This window comes from Danio rerio, chromosome 23 (genome assembly GCF_049306965.1).
Source record: "Danio rerio strain Tuebingen ecotype United States chromosome 23, GRCz12tu, whole genome shotgun sequence".
NCBI classification, from domain to species: Eukaryota; Metazoa; Chordata; class Actinopteri; order Cypriniformes; family Danionidae; genus Danio; species Danio rerio.
This window is the reverse complement of record NC_133198.1, coordinates 39,011,395-39,035,517: the sequence shown is the minus strand read 5'-3', so window position 1 is coordinate 39,035,517 and position 24,123 is coordinate 39,011,395. Positions and strand designations below refer to the sequence as shown.

Here is a 24,123-nt window from a genome sequence, read left to right as displayed (position 1 = left end):
AAACAAATAAATAAATAAATAATTTGATTAATTAATTAATACAATGAAAGGCCATTTTCTATTTCAATTAGATTAAAATATTTAAAATAAAACAAAAAACAAATAAAACAAAATAAAACTGCTGACAAACAGACCTCAAAAATAAAAATAAACAAATACATAAATACAAAGAAAGGCCATTTTTTCCATGTTAATTAAGTTAAAATATTTAAAATGAGACAAAATAAAACAAAATAAAACTGCTGACATGTAGACTTCATAAATAAATAAATGAACAAACAAATAAATAAAAAGAATAACGTTTAAATACTTAAAATAGAACTTTTAATAAAACAAAATAAAATTGCTGACATATAGACCTCATCCAATATAAGACATTTACTACGATTCTTATATTTAAAAAAAGATGGTGCATTGAAGAATGTTGGAAACCTGTAACCACTGTCGTACATAGTAGAAAAAACAATCACTATGGAAGTCAATGATTACAAGTTTTCAACATTCTTCAATTTTTCTTCTATTGTTAAATGGCCTTTGTAGGTTATTGCTTATTTTTATTTATTTATTTATTTTTTGCTAAATATATATATATATATATATATATATATATATATATATATATATATATATATATATATATATATATATATATATATATATATATATATATATATATATATAGCATAAAAACAGTACAAAGGCCATTTAACCATACACAAATTGCCAGACACAACTTAATACAATATCATCAAGAAAGCAAAAGAAAAAAAGAAATGTATGGCAGACTAGTTATGCCTATAAAGAGTTAGAGTCAGCATCACTAATTGTATTCCAAATTTGGAAAAATAAGGCAGCATGTTGGCTCAGCGTTTAGCACTGTCGCCTCATAGCAAGAAGGTCACTGGTTCGAGCTCTGGCTGGGTCAATTGGTATTTCTGTGTGGAGTTTGCAGGTTCTCCCCATGCTAGAGGTGAATTAAATAAGCTAAATTGGCCATAGTGTTTGTGTGTGAATGTAAAAGCATCCGCTGTGTAAAACATATGCTGGATAAGTTGGCAGTTCATTCCTCTGTAGGGACCCCTGATTAATAAAGACTAAAGGCTGATTTATACTTTGCGTCAAGCGCACACATATGCTACGGCGTGGCCTACACTTGAACGCAATGCCCTCGCCATTGCACCTCTCAAAAAATGTAACTACACTTCCCAACGACGCGTAGTGCAAGCTCTGTGATTGGTCGGCTTGTTAGCGATGATGAGTGTGGGCAGGACCGAGAGCCGTGTGAGCCCAATGGAGCAATTGTTTTTGAGAGTGGAGTCCTGTGAAGCAGCTCCAGATGGAGAGTTTTGTTTTGTGTTTACCTCATGGTTAAAGTTGTTGCATGTCCGCTGGTCCTGCCTCAAAATGAGCGAGTTTGAACCACTTGTACTTTAAAAGGAAGCATTCAGAAAGAACAAAACACAGGCGAAGAATGCATGAATGCACAGCTACGCGCGTTGCATGCGTTGTGGGTCACGCCAATCACTTGACGCAGAAGTATAAACCAGGCTTAAGCTGAGAGAAAAAGTATGAATTAATTTTGAAAAATATGTTTTGTTTGTTTGCCAGCCCATATCTCAATTCTTCCATGGGCAACACATAACTTAAACTCATAATCCAGGTCGCGTAATCTGAATTCCAATAATCCAATTCCAAAAAACTCAATTCAAGGATAAATAATGTAAGTGATGACAGAGTTTTACTTTTTGAGTGAACTATGCCATTAAAAATTGAACTTTAAGTCTCCTAAAATGACTTATAAGGACATCAGCTTTTATAGCCAATGTCTCTGCACCACAGATGCGGCACAAAAGAAGTGTTAAGTTATGGAGCTGAGGTGTGTGTTTGTGTATGTGTGCTTTCATTAAAGGTGATGAGCAGTAGCAGTTGCTGTCAACAGCTGTCTGAGAGCTCATTACCTGATCTCCCCCTCCTCTCCTCCTCTTTTTTCAACTTTCCCCCTTCATCCCTCCCTCTCATGTGCTCCATCCCAGCCTGTGAAAAAGGAGGAGTCCTTCCTGTTGCAGTAAGGCTGTTCTGAAAGGAAGCCCTGTGATAAAACTGGGCTGCAGTCCAAGAGATGGCTCCAAGAGAGAGAGGGAGAAAGACTTACATACAGCCCAGACTGGACAAGACTGCAGGAATTTACACGCTCATGTCATAAGCAGCACACAGGCACGAATACATACATGAACACATACGCACACACTTATCATTCTCAGTCATGGAGTCGGCCAGCAAAAGGTCTCCTGCAGGGCAGAGTCACTGTAAAAGGTGAGCAAAAGGGCAACAGGTATGCCTTAGATTGAGTCTACCATTTTGGAAAACACATTTTTTTCTTGACGTTTTGGAGAATCAAAATAAAAATTGAGCTTGATTTCTCCTCATTGAGATTACATTAACATTTCAGCATGTGGAGTAAGATTTAAGGGCTTTCATTTTTCAAGAGGTCTTTCACCTTTAATAAGATAAAACAGGAGAGATTGTAAACAGGAAAGCATGGAAGCAGAGAGTGAGAAAAGATCTGCAAAGGACCTTAAGCCGGGAATCGAACTTGGGTCGCCATGAACACCATAGTACTATGTAGGGCTGCACGATATTGGAAAAAACTGACATATACATATGAATATAATATTAATATAACTGTGATATAAATGCAATTTCACCAGATGACTTGAATAGCTTGTAAAAAATTGATAATGTTACATAAACTGGGATGATTTTTGAAGCGTATCTGCATTACATGTCATTTAAAAATGACAAGCATAGTTAATTTACTATTTATTTATTTCATTTATTGTTTTTTGGGGGGTCAAACAGTATTCAGAAGCAGAAATTCAGTAATTACTGTATATTAAAAATATTAACACTGTATCATTTTTAACGAAGTAATTACAGTGCTCAGGATATATAAGTGCACCCCTCACAAATATCTCTTTTAAATTCGTATGTTTAATAGGAAGCTTAACAAAATTATATTTGTGCATATACATTAGATTAGTCAGTACTGAAGCCAAATCTGGAGCTTATCTAATAAAATAACTTACGATAACGATCCAAAAACTAGTTCAGCCATTTATATCATCGAAAAATATTAAATACAAATTTAAAAGGAGGAAAAATCAAGAGAAGCAAAAAATAAAATTAAATAAAAAAATAATAAATAAATAAATAAAATTTTGTTGAAATTTTGTAGGTTGTAATTTATTTTGCAATATTTTGCTTGAATTTAGTTGTATTATCTTTCTATTTGTAAATGTGGTTGGTGACTAAAATAGAATTTTAATAAATATATCTTTTTAATAAATCTGTTAAAATGCACCAAAATACGTTGCCTATATTCACTGAAAAGCTAATGAAAATATTCATTTTAAAAATGGGGTGTACTCAATTATGCTGAGCACTGTGTTAAATTAACCATTAATCTAGAAACTTTAATTTATTGTGCCTTAATGTCTCAAATTTGCTTACATTAAGGCCTTAAAAACACATGCAAATAATAAACTTTTACTCAAAAGTTAAAGGAGGAAATGACTCCACTATTTTGTAACTGTAATGTCAGGTCAACTACATTGCAAATGCCTGCGATGTGACTAGTTTAGACTCACACATTGCAATATCCACGCTAAAATGATATATTGTACAGCCCTAATACTATGTGTTGATGCATTAACCACAAGGTTATTGGCACCAATGCCTTTAGTTATTTCTGATGTTTCTATGTGGATGTGAAACTTTTGAAAAATGTCAACTTGGATGGATAGTGACATGAACAGTGTTCTCGAATTTGGAATAATGCAGACTTATTTTACAACACTAGAAGTCTGGGGCAGTCCCAACATTTAATATGTAGAACAAAACGGAGCGTGCTTTTTGTTTGTTTGCTTGTTTGTTTGTTTTTTTTGAGCTTGTAGGTATCATTCATTAAATTGTTTGGCAAATCTGCAGATTGTACTTATAAATGTCAATTTAATCTCCTATTTAGACATTTACTGTCCTATGTATACTAGAATCTAACCACCAGGTTGTTGAATATTGTTATAGTGTACAAAAACTATGAAAAAAGAAAAAAATATTTAATGGAATTAAGACAGAATTAAAATATAACAGTGTATCTAAAATAATAATAATAATAAAAAATCTGGATTGATGCAGCATAGTCTTAAATCACTGGGCTTGTCTTAAAACGATAGTTCACCCAAAAGTGAATGGTCTGCCGTCATTTATTTTGCCATCATTACAAATCAGCATGACTGCAACACAAAAAGAAGATATAATAAAATAAAAGTAAGTTAGGTCTAATGTTTATGGACTGTACTCTGTAGCTCAAAAAATCATAGAGTTTTGAAATAATGTGCTGGTTATTAAATAATTTTAGCATTCATGATCGTATAAAACTTAACTACTGTGTTAAATGCTGACTTATTAGCATGCAACATCTCACCCAATATAGACCATTTTGATGGAAGTAAACAAAAACATTGGTCCCAAAGTATTTCCTGTTTTACATATTTAATTTCTATAGCTTCCGCGAATCCAAAAAGAGCCACATATTGATAAATAATGTTATGATAGCTGTTTTAACACGAAGATAAGATTGAATTGCTTCTTGTTACAGTTATGAAATAGTTTGGAAACAAGCAGGAAATGTTCATGGGCCAATGACATGACCACACTGAAATGGTCTATAGTTGGTATCAACATTGCGTTATAAGCAGATAAGGGAAACATATTTCTGTTGACATATTTGAATCTTTAGCCATTCTGGACCAGTTTTCTGATTACTTTAAGGGCAGAATCTACTGGCAGGTGTATTTTTGGGCTTCTTGTGATCTTACAATCTAATACTGCGGAAATAAGCTTGCACAATTTACAAATTTACTCAGAAAGCTGCGGCTTTGTGACAGAATCAGGACTGCTTTGCTTGTGCTTCTCACATTTTTCACTTTTAAACCAAACAAATGATTTTAAATGTCAAAGTTTAAATGCTTCAACAACAACACATCCCATAATGTTTAAGGATTCGGTCAGTAGATGAAGAGCAGTTAGCTGGTCTCTAATGGCTGACTGATTGAGGGTTTAATGAACAAAAATGCATCTTAAAGCCAGGTTCAAACAGCTCCATAGACCCTATTTAAAAGATGTTTGGATGAAGGTGATCCAGCATTTGGCCTGAATGACCCATGAAAGATTGACACTAACACATCAATAGACAGAGAATCAATCGCCCACACTTGAGTCCTTCCTGGATTACAGGCAATCAGACACCCTTTCAGTTACGGCTTGCACAGATACTGGCCTCTCAATCTTTTTTCTGGCTTGGTAACTTGACGTCTGCTGGTTTAAGCCTTAAGAACTCCATTGATCTTCCATCGGATCCGTCATGCCCTTGAGCAAGTCATTTAACCTTGGGTAGCTCCAGGGGCTTGTCCCTATAATAAATGTAATTTGCAATATGTAAGCTGCTCTAGATAAAAGTGTCCACTTAATTAAATATAAAGATTTCAATTAGAATCAAAAAGGTTTTTATAGCCCAGGGCCATAGGGAAACCTCTTTTTAATTCCCTAGTTCTTTAGAAACCCATCTATTCAGCAGTTCTTCAAAGAAGCGACCCTTAAAATTAAAGGTTCTAAAATTGAGTTTTTGCAGCCATGCCATAGAAGAACCATTCTGAGTTTGAGAAAAAAAGCTATCTTAAAATAAACGTATTTATAACCTACAACCTTTCTCCACTACACAGAACCTTTTTTGAAATGAAAAGGTTCCATGGACGCTTATGGCCTGTTTCCACTGTCAAAAGGTACCTAAAAGTGAACCTTACTGTACCACTTTTTGGGCACCCTTTGCAAAGGGTACCTAGCATGACAAAAGGGAACCAAAAGGCAGAGCTAGACGCGCAGCTAAACACTATTGGTTTACACAGAAGCCTCACTCACGCAAACACAAGCAAGGAGAATGAAAACAAAGAAACCGCCATTTTTAAATACACAGCCGAGACATAAAATCGTAATACTATATACATATAATAATGAGCCATGGTTGAACCGAGCTCAGACAAACCTTGTCGTTGTCTTGATGTACAGCCACAAAGCCAAGAAGAACAAACTCTGCCATGTCCTGTTTTTGTTAAACGAGGCAGTCTAAATATTACTGTTTGGCGTGGTTAAATCTAATTAATTTACTCTCATAATTTTTAACTTGTAATATTAAGTGTCTAGGATAACTAGAATTTTCTAAGTAAATATTTATACAATTACTTCATGTAATAAATGAAACAAGTGGAAAGAGTTAAATATTCATATTTATTTACTTGTAATGTTTAAATATTTTCTAATCAATGCAAACTTGGTAATATTAAGTCAATTTTGATAACTGATATGTCGTAAGGGATGTGTAGTTCCTAGAATGCTTTGCATGGGATTGAATAAAGAGTAGAATATTTTGAAAATAAAAGCAATCTTAGGTGTTTCAATTTAAAAGAAAGACTTGTTTGAGTTTAATCATCATTACTTTGAAGATTAAGAAGTTTTGAGTAAGTGTTTTTAGTTTTGTGGTTAACACCTTTCAGAAAAGTAGCACTCTAAAACTAAAAAAGTTTTTTAACATTAATGTTTGATGCTTCACTCAAAGAGCGAAAGCTATGCTAACACTAATTCTGAGATCAGTAAGGACTTTTTAAAGTAAATTTGCTCTTGGGTTCAATTTGCCTAAACTAAAGTGAAATAACAAATTCCAAGAATGTGCGTTTAATTAAACAAGTTATGCCAGATGTACTCATTTGTAACAGTTCCTTTTGCTAAAACATGAACTTGACATTACTTGATTAATTTGAATAAATATAGACTCAAAATTAAGGATAATCAATTAACTTTTACTTAGTTAATTTAGGAGTGTTAGATTAAACATTAAGTAAATTTTACATGACAGTGACAAGTTAATTGTATCTGATATGAGAATGTAAAATTTACTTGAAATTTGTCAAGGATTTTTTAAGAGTTTTTTTTTCATTGACACACAGCATTGTTGTTTTGAAAAAACAATCAAAGAAACATTATCCTGTTGCACAACTACACTTGATTTTTGTTTTATTGTAAAAGAAACTAAATAAGAAAACATGTTAAATGAGAATCTGCATCTTATTTTATAGCATACTTCAAAAAATAAATATGATTTAGTATTAAAAATGTTTTGTTATGATTATGTTTTTAAATGAATTGGTCTTACACTTCACATTTTCAGATTTTTCATAGTATATGTATTAATTCCGGTACTTTTGCCATAAATTGACATTTCAACCATTTGGTAGAGGTTGATATTTTAGAATAGATTGGATGTGTTGAAAAAAGCATTCAGTGAGTTAACTAGCAACATTAGGAGTTAAGAAATGCAATCCAATTTTTTTTTTCTTGGTGAGGCAGGTAAAGGGTTAAGAATAATAAAAAATGTAGTGTTTTATGAGTTTTTATGAGAGTTAATGAACGCAAAGCTTTTGTTTAGTCTTAAACACAAGCCATTTAGTAAACCGTTTAAGAGACCTTTGTCCTATTCCTCTAGTAGGACTTGATCCAATCCAGACAGTGAGGGGTAATCAGAGCACAAAGACTGGGAATGAAGGCCTGATTCAGAGGAGACAGATTTCTGGTACTGACATCCAAATTTGCAAGTCCACTGAATCTCCAGCACCCCTACCAGGCTTCATCTGTGCTGTCAACCCCTGAGTGAGAGTGTCTCCTCTAATTCCTCTCCACTCCAATGGCTGGATGCATCCTCCATGGACACAGCCATTGATCAAGCCAACAGGCAGCGAGACAGCCTCATCTAACCATTATCTTTGATCCTCTAGACTTCCTCTCACCATCTGTCTGCGCTCACCTGCTTCAAGACGGGCAACTTTAGCTTGAGTCACAGCCTGAAGTTTCTCAGGGACAGAGGTGGAGGAACTCCTTGTTTGGCTCTTATTGCTTCCTTCCCCAAACAATAGAAACCACAAAAGAAGAAGCCGCCAAACTACTAAGGCTGACACCTTATTCTCATAACAAACTAAACTGCAGGTCCTACTTGAATGCTGATCCCCAATTACTGAGTCGCTTTTGTAATAGCTGCATGAGCTCTGTGCATAAATAGTGGACCCATAGTGTTGCTTTCTGCTGTCTGCGTGATTTGTGTTTGCTGCTCGTAGTAGCTGTGGTTTCTAGAGTACGAATACTGGCTCTTTCATTATCAATCCATAAGACTGGCACGGTTAAGTTCTTTCAAATGGCACGAGGGCGAGTCTGTGAGAAACTTCTGCTTTGACTATAGGGGAAATTACAATATGATGTGTGCTTACGTGAGCGGAATTTTTCATGCCTTCAGCAGCTGCCCAAGATGTTTGGGTGTGGACGGGCACACTTTGTGGAAACTGGCAGTTTCAGACTAATACAGCATGCAGTTTGATGTCCTATCATAACCCCGCAGAGCGACAGACAGGTTTCAGTCGTAACTGAAAAGGAAGTCACCTTGAGAGATGAATCCAGCGCCGTCTTTGCCCAGACCACAATACGCCTTTTATTTAGATCCAAAACAGCTTTTCTAAATGGAGCGGAGAGCAGGCGAGCCACCGTTCATCAGACAGACGGTGTCATCCCTGCTCATACTAAACACTGCGCTGAGTCTTCAGACGGCAGATGATCGTTTAAAAAGATGGATGTGTGGGGGTAAAGTACAGATGGTCTGGCCTAACAAGCATGCTTGTGCTCCTGTATCCATTCATCTTTTATGGCTGATTTAGGATGGCCTCTCACCTCCATCTGCATGTGCACATACATTTATTTTGAGTTTAAAATTTGTTTATAATGTGTTTAATATGATTATATATCATTAGAATAGATGTTTTAAAAATGGCATAGGTATAATTTATAGTCGTAAAAATATCTGACCAACAATGGTGCATTGCATCGCAGTGCTGCTTTGATGGCAGTAGAGATGGTGCATTAAAGAGGAGGAATTTAAAGGCACAACTTCTCTCCAAGTGTTTTACTGCAGTGACAGTATCAGAATGCTTAATCACATTCAGAATTCTCCTTTAAAGCATTGCCCCTGAAAATCCCAAAGCAAAAACAAAAGTCTAGCTTAAATAGCTGGTTGAACATCATTACTAGGCCCACACGGAATATGCATGTCCAGAAATCCGCAGATTTCTGCAGATTTTTAGCCCATCTTTGAGTCTTTTTCAATCTTTTTTATTGGTCTTTTGTATGACAATACAAATTAAATATTAAGAGGTAAACAGTAATGTATTGTCCATTACTAATCCCATCCCCTAACCTCTCATTCATTAACTCAACAAAACAACAATAAATAAATAGATAAATACATACATAAATACCAAACTGACTGACTGTCAAATCAGATCTAAGGGATACACCAAAGAGGGTTAGCAAATGATCAGGTTGTATGTTGATTTCAAGGGCTTTATTGAATGTATTAAAACACCGGACCAAGAAGTGGCCAGCTGTGGACATGTCCAAAACATATGCATATGGACCGCAAGTGAATATTTGCAATGATTATAAGTAGAGCTTTGCAAAAAGAATTTAGCCAACTAAACTTTGCTTAAGTGAGGTCTAAATAATACCATAGTCTATTTATTTACCTGTGTTAATGTTTGTAAATTTATATTTATTCAGTTTTTAAATTAATTTCTGTAATATTATTGACTTGATTTATTTACAATACAGTTTGTTAAGTAATATTTGATGTCTTTTATTATATAATATGATAGACTTGCTTTGTTTACCAACCAAATAAGTGGATCTAGATGGATTTGCATTGTAAACATTAAATAAAAGTTAAAAAGCTATTATCGATACTCCCAAAATAATTCCACACAAATCTGCAGATTTTTTACAAAATTTTCTGCAGAAATAGCAAAAAATGTCTGGCCCTAATCACTACCCATCCCACAACAGGATGCTTTACTCTGCATGAGTATCTGTAACATAAAACCGCTGATAAAATCAGTCTAAAAAAATTGTTATAGCCTTGCAGGCTTGACAACAGTAATCTGCAGGAGTATCAAAAAGCATTGAGATAGTGTTGAACACTGAAGGATGTGCCATGTCAGTGCTAGCGAGACAACACAATACCAAAATCAATGTCATCAACGCTGCAGCTAGACCCTGAACCTGATTCTCATTTTAGATAAAAACCAATGATTGACTCGATGGGGAGTTTCTGCAGGCCAACTGCAGAGACCCATAGTGGGGGTGCGAGGTATATTTCGGCTCACATATTCACATAACAGTGAGCCCTAGTAACGACAGAGCCAAGCCGTCAGTCAACAACACACTGGTAACAGAACTTCTCCCCTCACACTGAGCTCACACATGGTTTCAGACTGACAAAGATCCTGCCAACGCCTCGCCCCCAGAGAGAAACTGCCAACCAGGCACTGGAGCTCTCAGTAAACATCCACTAAATCATCAGACAAAAGGGAGGTGATGGCCAAACTATGACAGCCATTAAGCCTCACCCAGAGTTTTCAATCCCATGATGCCTGGCCTTGTTTGTGTCTCTCAGAGACCCATGAAAGTGAAGAGGAAAGATTAGCTAATTAGCAATGCTTCCTGAATAGAACGTGGGACAAATTTGGACTGTGGCTTGTCCATCGAGACGGTCCTGGAATCCACAACAAGGTGTAAAGAAGAACTCGCCCTAATAATTTGAACCAAGCAGAACCATACAGCTTTATTATTGTTATTACGGTTTGATCAATTGCATCAACATTTCACAGTTAGTCTACAATTCGCCCATCCCTCAAGCAGCGCAAAACAGTCATTGTTGCTGTTCTATGAGAGGCGGATCTCTCTTATTTACGGTTCCTTGACCCTGCCGGGATATTATAAACTGCTCTTACAGCAGTAAATGGATTCCAGCGGCAAACTGTGGAATCTCAGCGGCTGCGTCAAGCCTGCTCTCTTGGGTTCGCCTTCAACTCCTTCGCAGACAGAGTTCAACGGCCATCCATACACAGCTACTGCACCACCTTTAAATCATCAAAACGTACTGAAACACCTTATGCATAATTCACAGATGCAAGCACACCAGATAAAAGCAGCAGATAACAGCACAGACACGTTTCTGATAAGATTCAACATCTGAAAGCTCACCGTTCAAGGATGCATATGCAATTGTGCATGCTAATGTCTGCTTTTTAAACATTTAAATCACCTTCTTCTGCTCACTTAATATTTAAAAGCACTAATGCTAATAGATTCAACACTGTTAACTTGATTCTTATTATCTTTTTACGCTGTACACTGCAGTGTTTAAGCATTCAAACCACTTTGCAGAACATTCTCATACACTGTTCTTTACCATCCTAACCCATCCATAATGCCAAATACTGTATAAGATTTAAGAAATTCAACAGCAACAAAAAAAATCTATATGCTTTCACTTTTGTGTCCTATTCTATCTTCCCTAAACAATATCTGAAACCTCGTATTACTAGCACTTCCTTTTGTTTATTTAACTCTTTATCATTTATTACTTATGTTGATTTTTCCTGAAGTTGTTTTGGATAAAAGCACTTGCCAAATGTGTAATTACACACTGTTAGTGTAATTACAACCGAACATAACGTCAGCCATGTAACAGTTATTTGCTGTAACATGAAAATAATTATAGGCTCATGAGTCAGAATTTTATTATTCATTCATTCATTTTCATAAATCCCTTTATGCATTTGAGGTTGCCACAGTGGAATGAACCGCCAACTTATCCAGCATATGTTTTATGCAGCGTATGCCCTTCCAGCTGCAACCCAGTACTGGGAAACATCCATACACAGTCATTCACACACGTACACTAAGGCCAATTTAGCTTATTCATTTCTCCTATACTGCATGTCTTTGGGTTGTGGGGGAAACTGGAGCACCTGGAAGAAACCCACGCAAACATGCAAACTCCACACTGAAAAGCTGACTGATCCAGTCAGGACTCGAACCAGTGACCTTCTTGCTGTAAGGCGACAGTGCTAACCACTGAGCCACTGTGACACCCCAGAATTTTATCATCAGTGTTTAATTATACAAATTTTATATTATATAAAATTTGCCATACTAAGTACTCATACACAGACTGGTGCATTGGTGAATATTTATATAGTTTATAAGCACATCACAAGCAAAACAACAACAACAACACTGACGGCTATGAAACATCAGAAGTAATAATCCTTAGTTCAAACGCTAGACAAAGCACTTGCTTGCAGGCTAAAATGTCCTTGCAATAAAATGCAAGAGTGAATAACTAGTCAACAAGTAAAAGCATCATTCGTGGCTTGTTGAATACTAACAGGGTATCTTTCTATTGTTGGATTGGGATGCAATCAGTGTGAATCCCTAACAGCCAACACACACACACACACACACACACACACACACACACACACACACACACACACACACACACACACACACACACACACACACACACACACACACACACACACACACACACACACACACACACACACACACACACACACACACACACACACACTGAATCAATCAAGTATCGTTTTTTATTCTCCTTCCTCGTCCGCCACTCTAATCTTTTAATTGAATCTTTTTGTAATTATAACAAAATAATTGAGGGCTTCCATTAAAACAAAAAATGAGAGAGGGCTGCGTGTGACAGCGGACACAGGAAGCCCTCATTTCCCTGTCTTTCACGAAGAGCTCTGTTTCAGAGAGCTTATCAGAGTCTGATGCGGACAGGACACTTTGCAGAAAACAATGGTGTGTGTGTGTGTGTATGAGAGCAAATGATCAGTACAGGAAGATCATCCTGAGTTCTTGCAGCAAAAAGCATGCCATCTAATCTCAAAAACATGGTAAATAAACTTCCTGTGAGTCTGATGGTGACATTTCAGTGTCGCACATAATGAGCAATCTGTCAGCAATAAAAAAAAAGAGCAGTTCAGAGAAATGTGATTTTATCTTTCTTAGATATAGATTACCAAATCACCTGCTACGTTTCTACTTCCTTTTTTTTTACATATGGCTCAATACAGCACTGGTGCTTTAAAAATTTGCCTAATGAAAACAATCTCTCAGGAATGGAATAAAAGTACCCCACACAGTCACAAGATACCAAAACATTGGCCCGTGCAAAGCCTCTGTGTAACCTCTGCCACTGAATTTTCAAAATCTGCAAAGGTCTTGAACTGCTGCACATAAAAACAGGAAAGACTGGCCACACTGACAGTGGCCTGCAATGCTCTTGCTCTTCACCTCTAACAGGCAGCAGGGGGTTTGGTGAACAGTGCAGGGTAATGCAAGTGAAGAGGCTTCATTGTCAGCTTGGTTTACAGCGTGGTTCAAGTTTCCTGTAAGCCAATACTAAGAAAAAGACGGGCACATTTCAAATCAGACTGTGGTGACAATAGAAGCATCTAAATACAAACCTCAAATGCACATTTAGCATATCCAAAAAACAAAGGATGCACAGATTTCTCCAGTTAGTTACAGTTTAAAAGCTTAGAGTTGGTCAAATTTGTTTTGGAAAAGACTTTCATATTATGCTTACCGAGGCTGAATTTATCTGAATTATTTTAACATTTTAAAAAGCATTTATTTCTAGGTTGAGCTGTCTGCATTATTTTACATTATTATATTTAATGTCACGTGACCCTTTGTAAATCTTTTGCTGCTCAAAAAAAATTTGTGATGTTTATGTTCATAATCTAATGTATATGCACAAATATAATATTGTATAGCATCCTATTAAAAACAGCATGTAGGGGTGTACTTGCATATACTGAGCACTGTAATCCATTAACTTACTATAGTAATTAGGCATATTTACATGCAATTAATTAATATTACTCAGTAGTTAAATAGTTTCACACTGTAATGGACACCTTAAAATAATGTGTAATCAAATGTTATTCTGATTATGTAATCATTCAAAGGTCGGCAGTATTTATTGCAACAATGCAAGTCTTTACTTTCAGTTTGTATTAATTCAATGCAGCCTTGATGAATAAAACATTAATTTCTCACTGCCCCCAATCTTTTGAACTGCAACGCCACATCAGCAGCATAATCTAGATCAGGGGTGTCCAAACTTTTTCGTATGAAGGGCCAAAAACCAAATATCGTTGAGAGCTGTGGGCCGAAGGTAAATATACCAAACTGTTTTACATTAAAGTTGTCACGGTTAATTTCCTAATTATTCAATATATTTCAAAATAAATAGTAAACATTACTATAAATCATATTAACTAGCACAGTATAGCTTTTTGAATGATAACATATTGTAATAAAAACAAAAAACAATCACATTTATAGGAGTGGAGTTCAATGCTAAATACACTAGTCAAGCAGAATCTGTCTATGACTTGATTTGCTCACTGAATTCTCTGCATTGTCGGGTGACAGTATGTACATTTAAACAAAATCTGATTCATTTACACCATGAAATTGAAAAATACATTTCTGTCAGCTTTTAACAATAAAACAAACAAACAAACAAACAAAGGGTTACATTAAATTTGAATAGACAATCTCGAAACCATCCCCATCAATCTCCCTCTGTCCTCAGATGGGATGGGGTCCAAATCAAAGGTTACCATGGGCTAACTTTGGCTCGCAGGCCCTAGTTTGGGCATCTCTAATCTAGAATAAAGAGTTTGAGCACATCACACAGACACAAACACCACTAAAGTCTTACACATGGGATATAATGTAACAAAGTACAAAGACATAAAAAAATCAAAAACAGTTGCCAAAACTCTTTATCACAAGTAGACCACTTGATATATTAACACATGGTGCTCATGTGGATAACGCAGGTTCAAGTCGTGGCCTGCAATGTGCCCCTACCCCCTCTGAGCAGCTCTCTAATCAAATAAAGACACACAAAACCTGAAACTTCAAGAGACAGCCAGACAAATCCTCTGAGAAGTCTACCCACAATGCACTGCAGCTGGCCTGCTTCTAATTAAATACCAGACTAAAACATTGATCAATCTGGTTTAAGTAGACAATGAAGAGTAACTAGTGAGTGTGTCCTGTGGTCGGATAGGCCGGTCTTGTTTACAGAGGCTATTGGGCACGGTGGCTTGTAACAGTACACCGTTCCTGCTCTTCCCCGAGGGCAGCGGGATCTGTCCGACCGACTCTCCATCTCCACTGTTTCCTGGAACCAGGAAGGAACAGAACTCGAGAAGCAGCGGCAGTGCAATCGGAGGGCTTGTTTTCCAATGTGGGCCCTGAGCTTGTGTAGCGTTGGTGAGACATGACTGATTAAATAAACAGATTTCATCTTGTTATCATCAGGGCCCTGGTCAAGGAGAAGAGGCATTATGGACCTCCCTCCCTCCCCTCCCCTCCGGGTCGAGCTCAGACAGGGCATCTGTCTTCATTAAAGAGAACCCAGTGTGGCTGACAGCCACTGAAACGTTGGTGTCTTTCACGATTAATGAAGACAGATGAGTCGCCCTCAGAGGCCGAGAAGGAGGAACACAAAGCAGAAGCTTCAACAAATACAAATGGAAAACAGCGAGAGCGCTGTGCATTTTGGGAAAAGGGTAACAGGGATGTTTACCGAACTGAACGTTTGAGTTTTCTTTTCTCCGGCTCAGTGTTGCATCAAGTATCTCTCGATTTGCTCGCCTATGAAAATGGACCCCAGTTTGGTTCAAGCTAAAAAAAAGGATTGTTTTTAGAGCCAAAGCTGTCTAAAGTCTGGAACAGAGCAAGGAAAAATATGATTGAAACACAAGGAATAAAAGGGAGAAAAACAAAGAGCGCTCCAGATCTTCTCTGCACTTTCCACTCAATACATTCACGCCAATTCTATACTATTTATTTCAGGCTATTTGGCTTCCTGTCACAGTCTAATCACCCAATCCGTTTTCCAATTCCCAATCTAAGAGTTTCATCTGTGACACACACACTTGAGTAATGTCCCCTCGTTTTTTCACTTTTACGCTTGTTTGATGCTGTTGTGTGGGCTGAGCCGTAGTCAGGCATGCTGGGATACCAGAGCTGTCAGGCACAATTGTGAAGTGAAGAAGACAAATGCAATCTGCATGACTGAAATTATAGCACAGTGTCAGGTTCCCCCCCACCCACTTCTCTCCCTCTCTCAAACACTCTCTCTTTCATCTCTCCCTCTCGCATTACTTCCTTTCTGTTTAACTTTTCATCAACTGACAAGGTCAAAAATCAGGTTACCCGCACTGTTGGTGAAACCAGACTCTGTTCGTGACAATCATGGAAAACGATCGACTCAGCCCTAGCGGTTTGTTTGGGTCGACGTGCAAAACAAGGCAGGCCCCTGATAGATGAAAATGAAAAAAGACTTACAGCGTACGCTGGCTGTCCCGGTCCAAGCAAAAGGGTCCAGTCCAGCATAGAAAGGACTCGCCTTCCGAAGCATGCATGCTCCCCGGTTGGTGACATCGTACAGTTGGCGGGGACCCATGCCCAGAGCCTCCATACAGTCGAACATGCTGCGTCCCGGTCACCCACCCGCCTCCGATTGCCTCTCGTCACCAAAACAACAATAACAACACCCGCAGCTACGACAGTGCTAAATTCCCTGCTGGAATTCCTCTAGTCAGGATATACGTGCTGCCTGATCCTGCTGCTTTTGCTCTTGTAAGCGTTTCCTTCTCGCTCTCTCACGCTGCTTGTTTCTCTTTCCCTCTCTCCGGCTGATCTGCGGTGCTGCCTGCTCGGGGTGAGCTGTTCCTAGCGTGTTGTAACAGACCTAAATAACAGCCCCACATAGCACTCGCGGCTCTCAGACACACTGGAGTGAACCAACTGCCTCAGTCCTGCGCACACAGAGGGGGGTGGAGAGAGAGAGAGAGTGATCGAGAAGGGGGAGAGAGAGAGAGGGACACAGGGAGGGGCCACAGTGTGTGTGTGTATATGTGTGTGTTTGTGTGTTTGCATTGCCAGCTCTGATCTGCTTAGAGGACAAACTTTTATTTGATTCTCTCTGGCCCCTTTTTGTCTCTTTTGTGATTCATATTTCAGCACGCACTGCGCACAAACAGCCTTGCTTTTTTTACGCACCTCCCCCTGCAGTACATATGAGACCCCCACCACCCCCCGAACCCGTCCCTCAGCCCCGTCTCTAATCATAACCACATTAAAGTCCAGAGCGAGTGAGTGAAAAACAGAGAGAGAGAGAGAGTGCATTGTGCAAGCAGCAGATGCCAGGGCAAAATTCTCGCCTTTGTCTCCACAAAAACAGAGTAAATGACTGATGGCCGCTGCTGTCTCTAGCTCATTAAGTATGTGGTGAATATTCAAAGCCCCCTCTGGCCCTCATAGAAGCTCCTAAAAAGAGCAACTTTATTCAGTTCGTGCGGAGAATCCATGCACTAGAGGATGCCAAGCAGGAGACCAACAGGAAGATGGAGTTGGGAAGGAATGTCAGGGCTTGTCTTTACGCTTGCGACAGTCATTTGATGGGTGTGAAAATGAGGATGTAAGAGGTAGAAGCGTATGGTTGGTGAAAAGCAGAACTGACGTGTACATTGAATTTGCTCGCTTAGTACTTTTAAAATAACTGCAGAGCATAAAAAATAAAAAGCAGGGAAACGTGGCTTGTGCAAATTACACATGACCAGCCCCAGAGACAATCTGTGGACTCCTTTACATTTCAATTATGTGGACAGGCTGACAGCATTATCTAATTAGTCAAATATTTAATAAACAAACATGCAATCCATTTCTAATTCTAATGAGCTCTCTAGAGTTCTGCGCAGATTCGGAGTGTGCCTGGACATGAACTACAGCCTTGAATAGACTGTAACATCCATCTCTCACAGCCTCATTACCATTTGCGCGTAATGAAATATTATGTCTACCCTGACAATTGTCTACTGATTTATCAGTCCAGCAGCACATCACAGACTACCAGATGATTCTGTGATATATTTTACACCATTCAACTCTACTGACTTCCATTCAAATTAAAATGTATTTACCCCCTCCATCCCCTTAGTAAACTAATGATAACGTTTCTTCCAGAAAATGTCAAAAAGGGTTTTTCAGATGTTTATATACATTTTGTTAATTAAACACATTATCAAAGTTGTAGCTTCATAAATAAATCCATACTAAAACAATCTAACCCTATGGAATAACCAACATAGGCTCATTCTTAAAGCGTAGCCCTACATGCGTTTCTGGAGAGCGCGATTTTTGTAGCCAGAGCTACAAATGGCTGCATTTCGTCTTTAAAACGAATGCTACGGGGCCGTATGATGCCGTTTCTTTTCTCGCTTACCAGTTGACTGCTTATCTCCATATGGACAGCTTTTCTGCTGTTACCAGTTTGTCTAGTAGCATGACACGTACGTTGGTGGACAGATCGGAGTTGACTGGGGTTCGAGTCTGTTAAAAAACGGTTCAAGAAAGCAGGTGCGACAAAAACAAAAGCCAAAAAATAAAATAAAATAAAGAAGTAAATAACAGTGAGAATGTGGTCAAATCTGAAAATGTAGGAAAAATCAAGGGGCTTTTCTTTTTCTGGATTTCTTTTGAAAACACTGTGGTTGGGTTTATGGAAGGGGGTGGGCACTGGTCAATCTGTGCTTTTCAAAATACCATTGGTTGGGTTTAGGGAAGGGGTATGGTGGGGTTATCTGTCGGGTAATCAGTCAGTAAATTAGTCAGTTGACAGCGGCCTCTGGTGGATTTAAGTGAGAACAGCAGGCACAAATGGCACTCGCGAGAGATATTTGTGATCTGGAAAAGCATACACAGCAGTAGGCATGGGCTGGGATAAGATTCTGATGGTTTAATAACCTTGAATAAAAAATATCACGGTTTCATGGTTTCGCAGTATTGTGATTACTGCTCTAAAATATATTCTTTTTAAATTTCTGGTCAAAAAGCAAAAACTTTTTCCCTTTTGAACACAAAATATTTTGTTTTGAGGAACATTTCAAATATTTTGGAGCAGTAAACATGTCAGGCTAAATAATTCAAATGGATCATTGACTTCAATTGTCTTCATTTATTTAAAAAAAAAAAAAAAAGTAGATTAAAAAATCGTACACATACCTTAGGAACGGTATAACAGAAAATGTTGACAGTTTTAAAACCTTGACTTTTTCCAAACCACGGTATACCTTGAAAACGGTCACGTCCCATGCCTACACAGCAGCCTCTAGTGGACTCAATAAAAACTGCAAAAAAATGTAGCTCCTGGAACGTATATTGCTCTCTCCAGAAATGTATATAGGGGTATGTAATCAGAATGAGCTTGGTTGAAAAAAAACCTGATTTTTCGATCACAACAAATGAATATATTTTTAATTTGGAAGAAATGTAATCAGATCAGATCATTAGAAGAATAAAATGGTCACACTTTACAATAAGGATTCATTAGTTCATGCTAGTTAATGCATTTATTAACATGAACTTATAATGAACGCTTGTACAGCATTTATTAATCATACTTCAACATTTACTAATGCACTATTAACATCCAAATTACACTTGTTAACATTAGTTAATGGACAACAAGGTAACATGAACTAACAATCAATAACTGTATTACCATTAACTAATGTTAACAAACATGAGCAAATACAGTAATAAATGTATTGTACATTGTTTGTTTCTGCTAGTAGATGCATTAACTAACATTTTCTAATGCAACTTTATTGTAAAGTGTTACCAATAAATCAAATAACATTTCACTCAACCCCATACCTCTATTTACTTCCAGTTAATAGAAACTAAGAATTCTGAAGAGGTCTCTTAATTTTTCCATTGCTGTATATGAACTGTAGATATTATTTCTATGTTAAACATTCAATAATATATATATATATATATTTTTTTTATAACATACAATTTAAAACCATAAAAGCAATAATAATAATTAAAAGCAAATATGTTTGTATTTTACTAATATATTCAACATGTTTTAATATTTATTCATTCATTTATCCATGGCCTCAGTGGAGTGAACCACTAAGCATATGTTTTATGCAGCGGATGCCCTTCTAGCTGCAACCCAGCACTGGAAAACACCCACACATTCTTGCATTCACACACATACACTTCGGCCAATTTAGTTTATTTAATTTACCTATAGTGCATGTCTTTGAACTGTGGGGGAAACCGGAGCACCCGGAGGAAACCCACGTAAACATGGGGAGAACCTGCAAACTCCACTCAGAAATCCCAAATGATCCAGCCATGGCTCGAACCAGCGACCTTTTTCCTTTGAGGCGACAGTGCTAACCACTGAGCCACCGTGATGCCCATTATAACATTTAAATATATTAAAACAAATAATCACAACTTGTAGTTTTATGTGAAGTGACCAGAGAGTACAAACAAAATGTTCTTCTTAAAGAGATAATTCACCCAAAAAGATAAATGTACTCACCCTATACTTTTTCCAAACCTTGTTGTACATAAAATAGATTTTAAAGAAAGCTGAAAAACTCTAACCATTGACATTTGTCGTAAGAAAAACCAATACTATGGAAGTCCAGTTACAGATCTTCAGCTTTCTTTAAATATATTCTTCTGTTTTCAACAGGAGAAATAAAGTCAGACAGGTTTGGAGTAAACTCTGAGTCAATGATGACTGAATGTTCAGTTTGGGGTGAACTATCCCTCAACCCCACAGCCTTGTTTTCAATCAAGTGCAAATTCAAAATCCATCTATACTGGTCCCCCACACTATTTTGACTAACGACCGTTTTTTCCATGACCTTTCAGGCTGTTCAAAATCATTACATAGGGACTGCAGTAATAGATTTCCATTTGTATGTCAGATCACAAGACTCTACATCAATAAAAGCAAGTGGTTCTATACACTGAAGCCATTTGTGCACTAATAAGAGAAACTGATGTTACTATGGTGATTTGCAGCACATTTTACTCTTGACAATGTCTAGCTGAGCAAAAATAACTAGGAACACGCATTTTACTAGTGTCCTTCAAAGCTTTTACCAGGAAAGCACACTCTAGAACATACTCTTTCCATTTTCTCTTTCAAAACATCTGCGCACAATTGTTCCGTCCGTAATTTTCCTCAGTGTACTAAGCGACGAGGAGCTCATACATGCTAACAGATTTCAAAGAAACAACCCACGTTGCTTTTGAGATAATCCTTTCTATATGATCCCATACAGTATGATACAGTATTTGTGCAGATCCTGTTTATTGGTTTCACATAAGATTAGTCAGTACAAAAGGTCAAATTAAAACCACTCTAAGAATATATTTTATTTTAGTACAACCAAAAGAACATGCTGGGAGAAATGATCAAATAAAATTGTACAGGAAAAATGAAGAAGGACATTTAAAATATTAAACTAGTCTGAATGTATATTAAATTAGTTTAAATGCATCAATTTAATGCATATCAAATAAAATTTCTTCCGTTTTTTCTGTTTTTTTTAATTATTTTTGCAACACATCATTTGATCTTGAATGCATTATTTTTCCCCAATTTTACACTACAAAAACTAAAAATAGTTTAAAAATAACTTATAAACTTATAAAACAAACTATAAATAAGGTTGCTTCAACATACTTTAGGGACTAATATAGACGAACACTTAACATTTTCAATTACTTTTTAACTCAACAATTGGGCTTGTTAGTATTTGACCGAATATTGGATTAAAACCACCTGGCATTTTGGCATTTATATACATGATGTGTATACAAAAACAATATACATTGTGTTCTCCTACTTTGAAATGTGTTTTTTTAAATCTATTTCTTTAATAATAATAATAATAATCATATAAAATAATTATCAAAATAATATATATATATATATATATATATATATATATATATATATATATATATATATATATATATATATATATATATATATATATATATATATATATATATATATATATATATATATATATATATGCACACACACACACACACCGTTAAACAAAAAAGTGCACTAAAATAGGTTTTATTTAAGAGCACGTCCACAATTTACTTAAAGTGCTGTTTTAGGCTACTAATTTTGTACTTGATGTACTAATATTGTATGTGTAAAGAACTCTTTAAAAACATGAAGTAAGCGTACTTACTATACAGTGCTCAGCATATAAGTACACCCCGCTTAAATCTCTTTTTTAAATTCATATTTCAATAGGATGCTATACAATATTATATTTGTGCAAATACATTAGATTAGTCAGTATCGAAGACAAATCTGGAGCTTATCTAGCAAAATATCTTACGATAACAGTCCAAAAACTAGTACAGCCAAATTTGTTATAGAAAAATGTGAGTTGTAATTTTTTTTGCATTACTTTGCATGAATTTAATTGTTTTATCTTTCAATTTCTGAATATGTTTGGTGACTAATATATTATTTTAATAAATATATCTGTTTAATAAATATGTTTTGTTTAAATGCACTAAAATACATTTCCTATATTCACTGAAAAAATGGATAAAAAAATAATTTTCAAAATGGGGTGAAATATGGGGTCATATAATGGGGTCAGTTTTGCTGAGCACTGTAAAGTGCATCTTAATGCACATTTTTGGGTAGTAGTAATACGTTTATTATTATTTTAGGTGTACTTAAGCATCCCATTGGGAAAATGCAATTCAATGTATTGTCAAATGCATTCAAATGATACTTTTAAGCATCACACTTATATTTTTGAGGTAGCACAGTATACTTGATATACTAGTGTCTTAAGTACTATTTAAGTAATAACTATTTAAGCCATATCACCCTGCAGCCCAAGACCGGTTACTCACTGAAGCTAAGCAGGGCTGAGCCTGGTCAGTACCTGGATGGGAGACCACTAGCGAACACTAGGTTGCTGTTGGAAGTGGTGTTAGTGAGGCCAGCGGGGGGCGCTCAACCTGTGGTCTGTGTGAGTCCTAATGCCCCTGTAAAAGTGAAGGGGACACTATACTGTCAGTGGGCGCCGTCTTTCGGATGAGACGTTAAACCGAGGTCCTGACTCTCTGTGGTCATTAAAAATCCCATGGCACTTCTAGTAAAGAGCAGGGGTGTAACCCCGGTGTGCTGGCCAAAGTCCCTCAATCGGCCCTTGCGATCATGGCCTCCCAATCATCCTCATCCACTGAATTGACTGTATCACTGTCTCTCCACTCCACCAATAGCTGGTGTGTGGTGAGCGCACTGGCGCCGTAGTTCTGTGGCTGCTGTCGCATCATCCAAGTGGATGCTGCACACTGGTGCTGGTGTGGAGAGACCCCCCCTCATGATTGTGAAGCGCTTTGGGTGTATGGCCATACACAATCAATGCGCTATATAAATACACATTACATTAGTTTACATCACAAGTAAAACTATACTTTTTAATTAGTATAGTTATAATATATATTTTTATATTTAGTAAAAAATAAGTTACAATGTACTTAAATTTATTTGAGTATAATTTAGTTTTGCAAAAAACAGAAATGTGCGCACATCTAGAAAAAACTTGAAGGCAGGTGCACGATCAAAAAACAAACATAAGTAGCAAAAGATTCAAAGTAGGTCGGCACACTGCCACTTTAGCTCTCAAAAAATTTTATTAGTCATAATTACAAAAACACTACGTTTCGACCGACATGGTCTTCATCAGGTAAAGCGTTGCAAATGGAAGTCCTCCAGAAATAGACAAACAGCTCTACACAACACCTGCAGTCAATTATCACAATCAGCTAACAAGCCGGTAAACAGGAACAATTGCATACAATAATATACATCTTAAACAATGTGAAAAAACATGAATACAATTACAAACAGACATTTAAAATACAAATACAAATTCTCACTATAGAATTCCTCGGAGACAGTATTCTATAGGCTAGATAGATATAGCACATCACACCTGCACAAAATTACATCACTCAAACAAAGCCAGTAGACCTAGGGGCAAAAAACATTATGTACATATTTAGTATACAACAATTCATTCATTCATTCTCTTGTCAGCTTAGTCCCTTTACCAATCCGGGGTCGCCACAACAGAATGAACCGCCAACCAATCCAGCAAGTCTCTACGCAGCGGATGCCCTTCCAACCGCAACCCATCTCTG

General features: G+C 36.9%; 1 protein-coding gene across 23 annotated transcripts in view; it reads right to left on the bottom strand.

Annotated features, from left to right (window-relative positions):
- rarga (retinoic acid receptor gamma a) overlaps positions 1-24,123 on the bottom strand; it is a 175,182-nt gene that overhangs the window by 30,989 nt on the left and 120,070 nt on the right. Inside the window, exon 1 of one of the 23 annotated variants that reach the window (XM_068216666.2) lies at positions 16,402-16,851. The exons of 21 other annotated variants lie outside the window; for them this stretch is intronic. In XM_068216666.2, coding sequence (XP_068072767.2) covers positions 16,402-16,546 — 145 coding nt within the window. In that variant the 5' untranslated portion in view covers positions 16,547-16,851. 23 annotated transcript variants of the gene reach the window in all.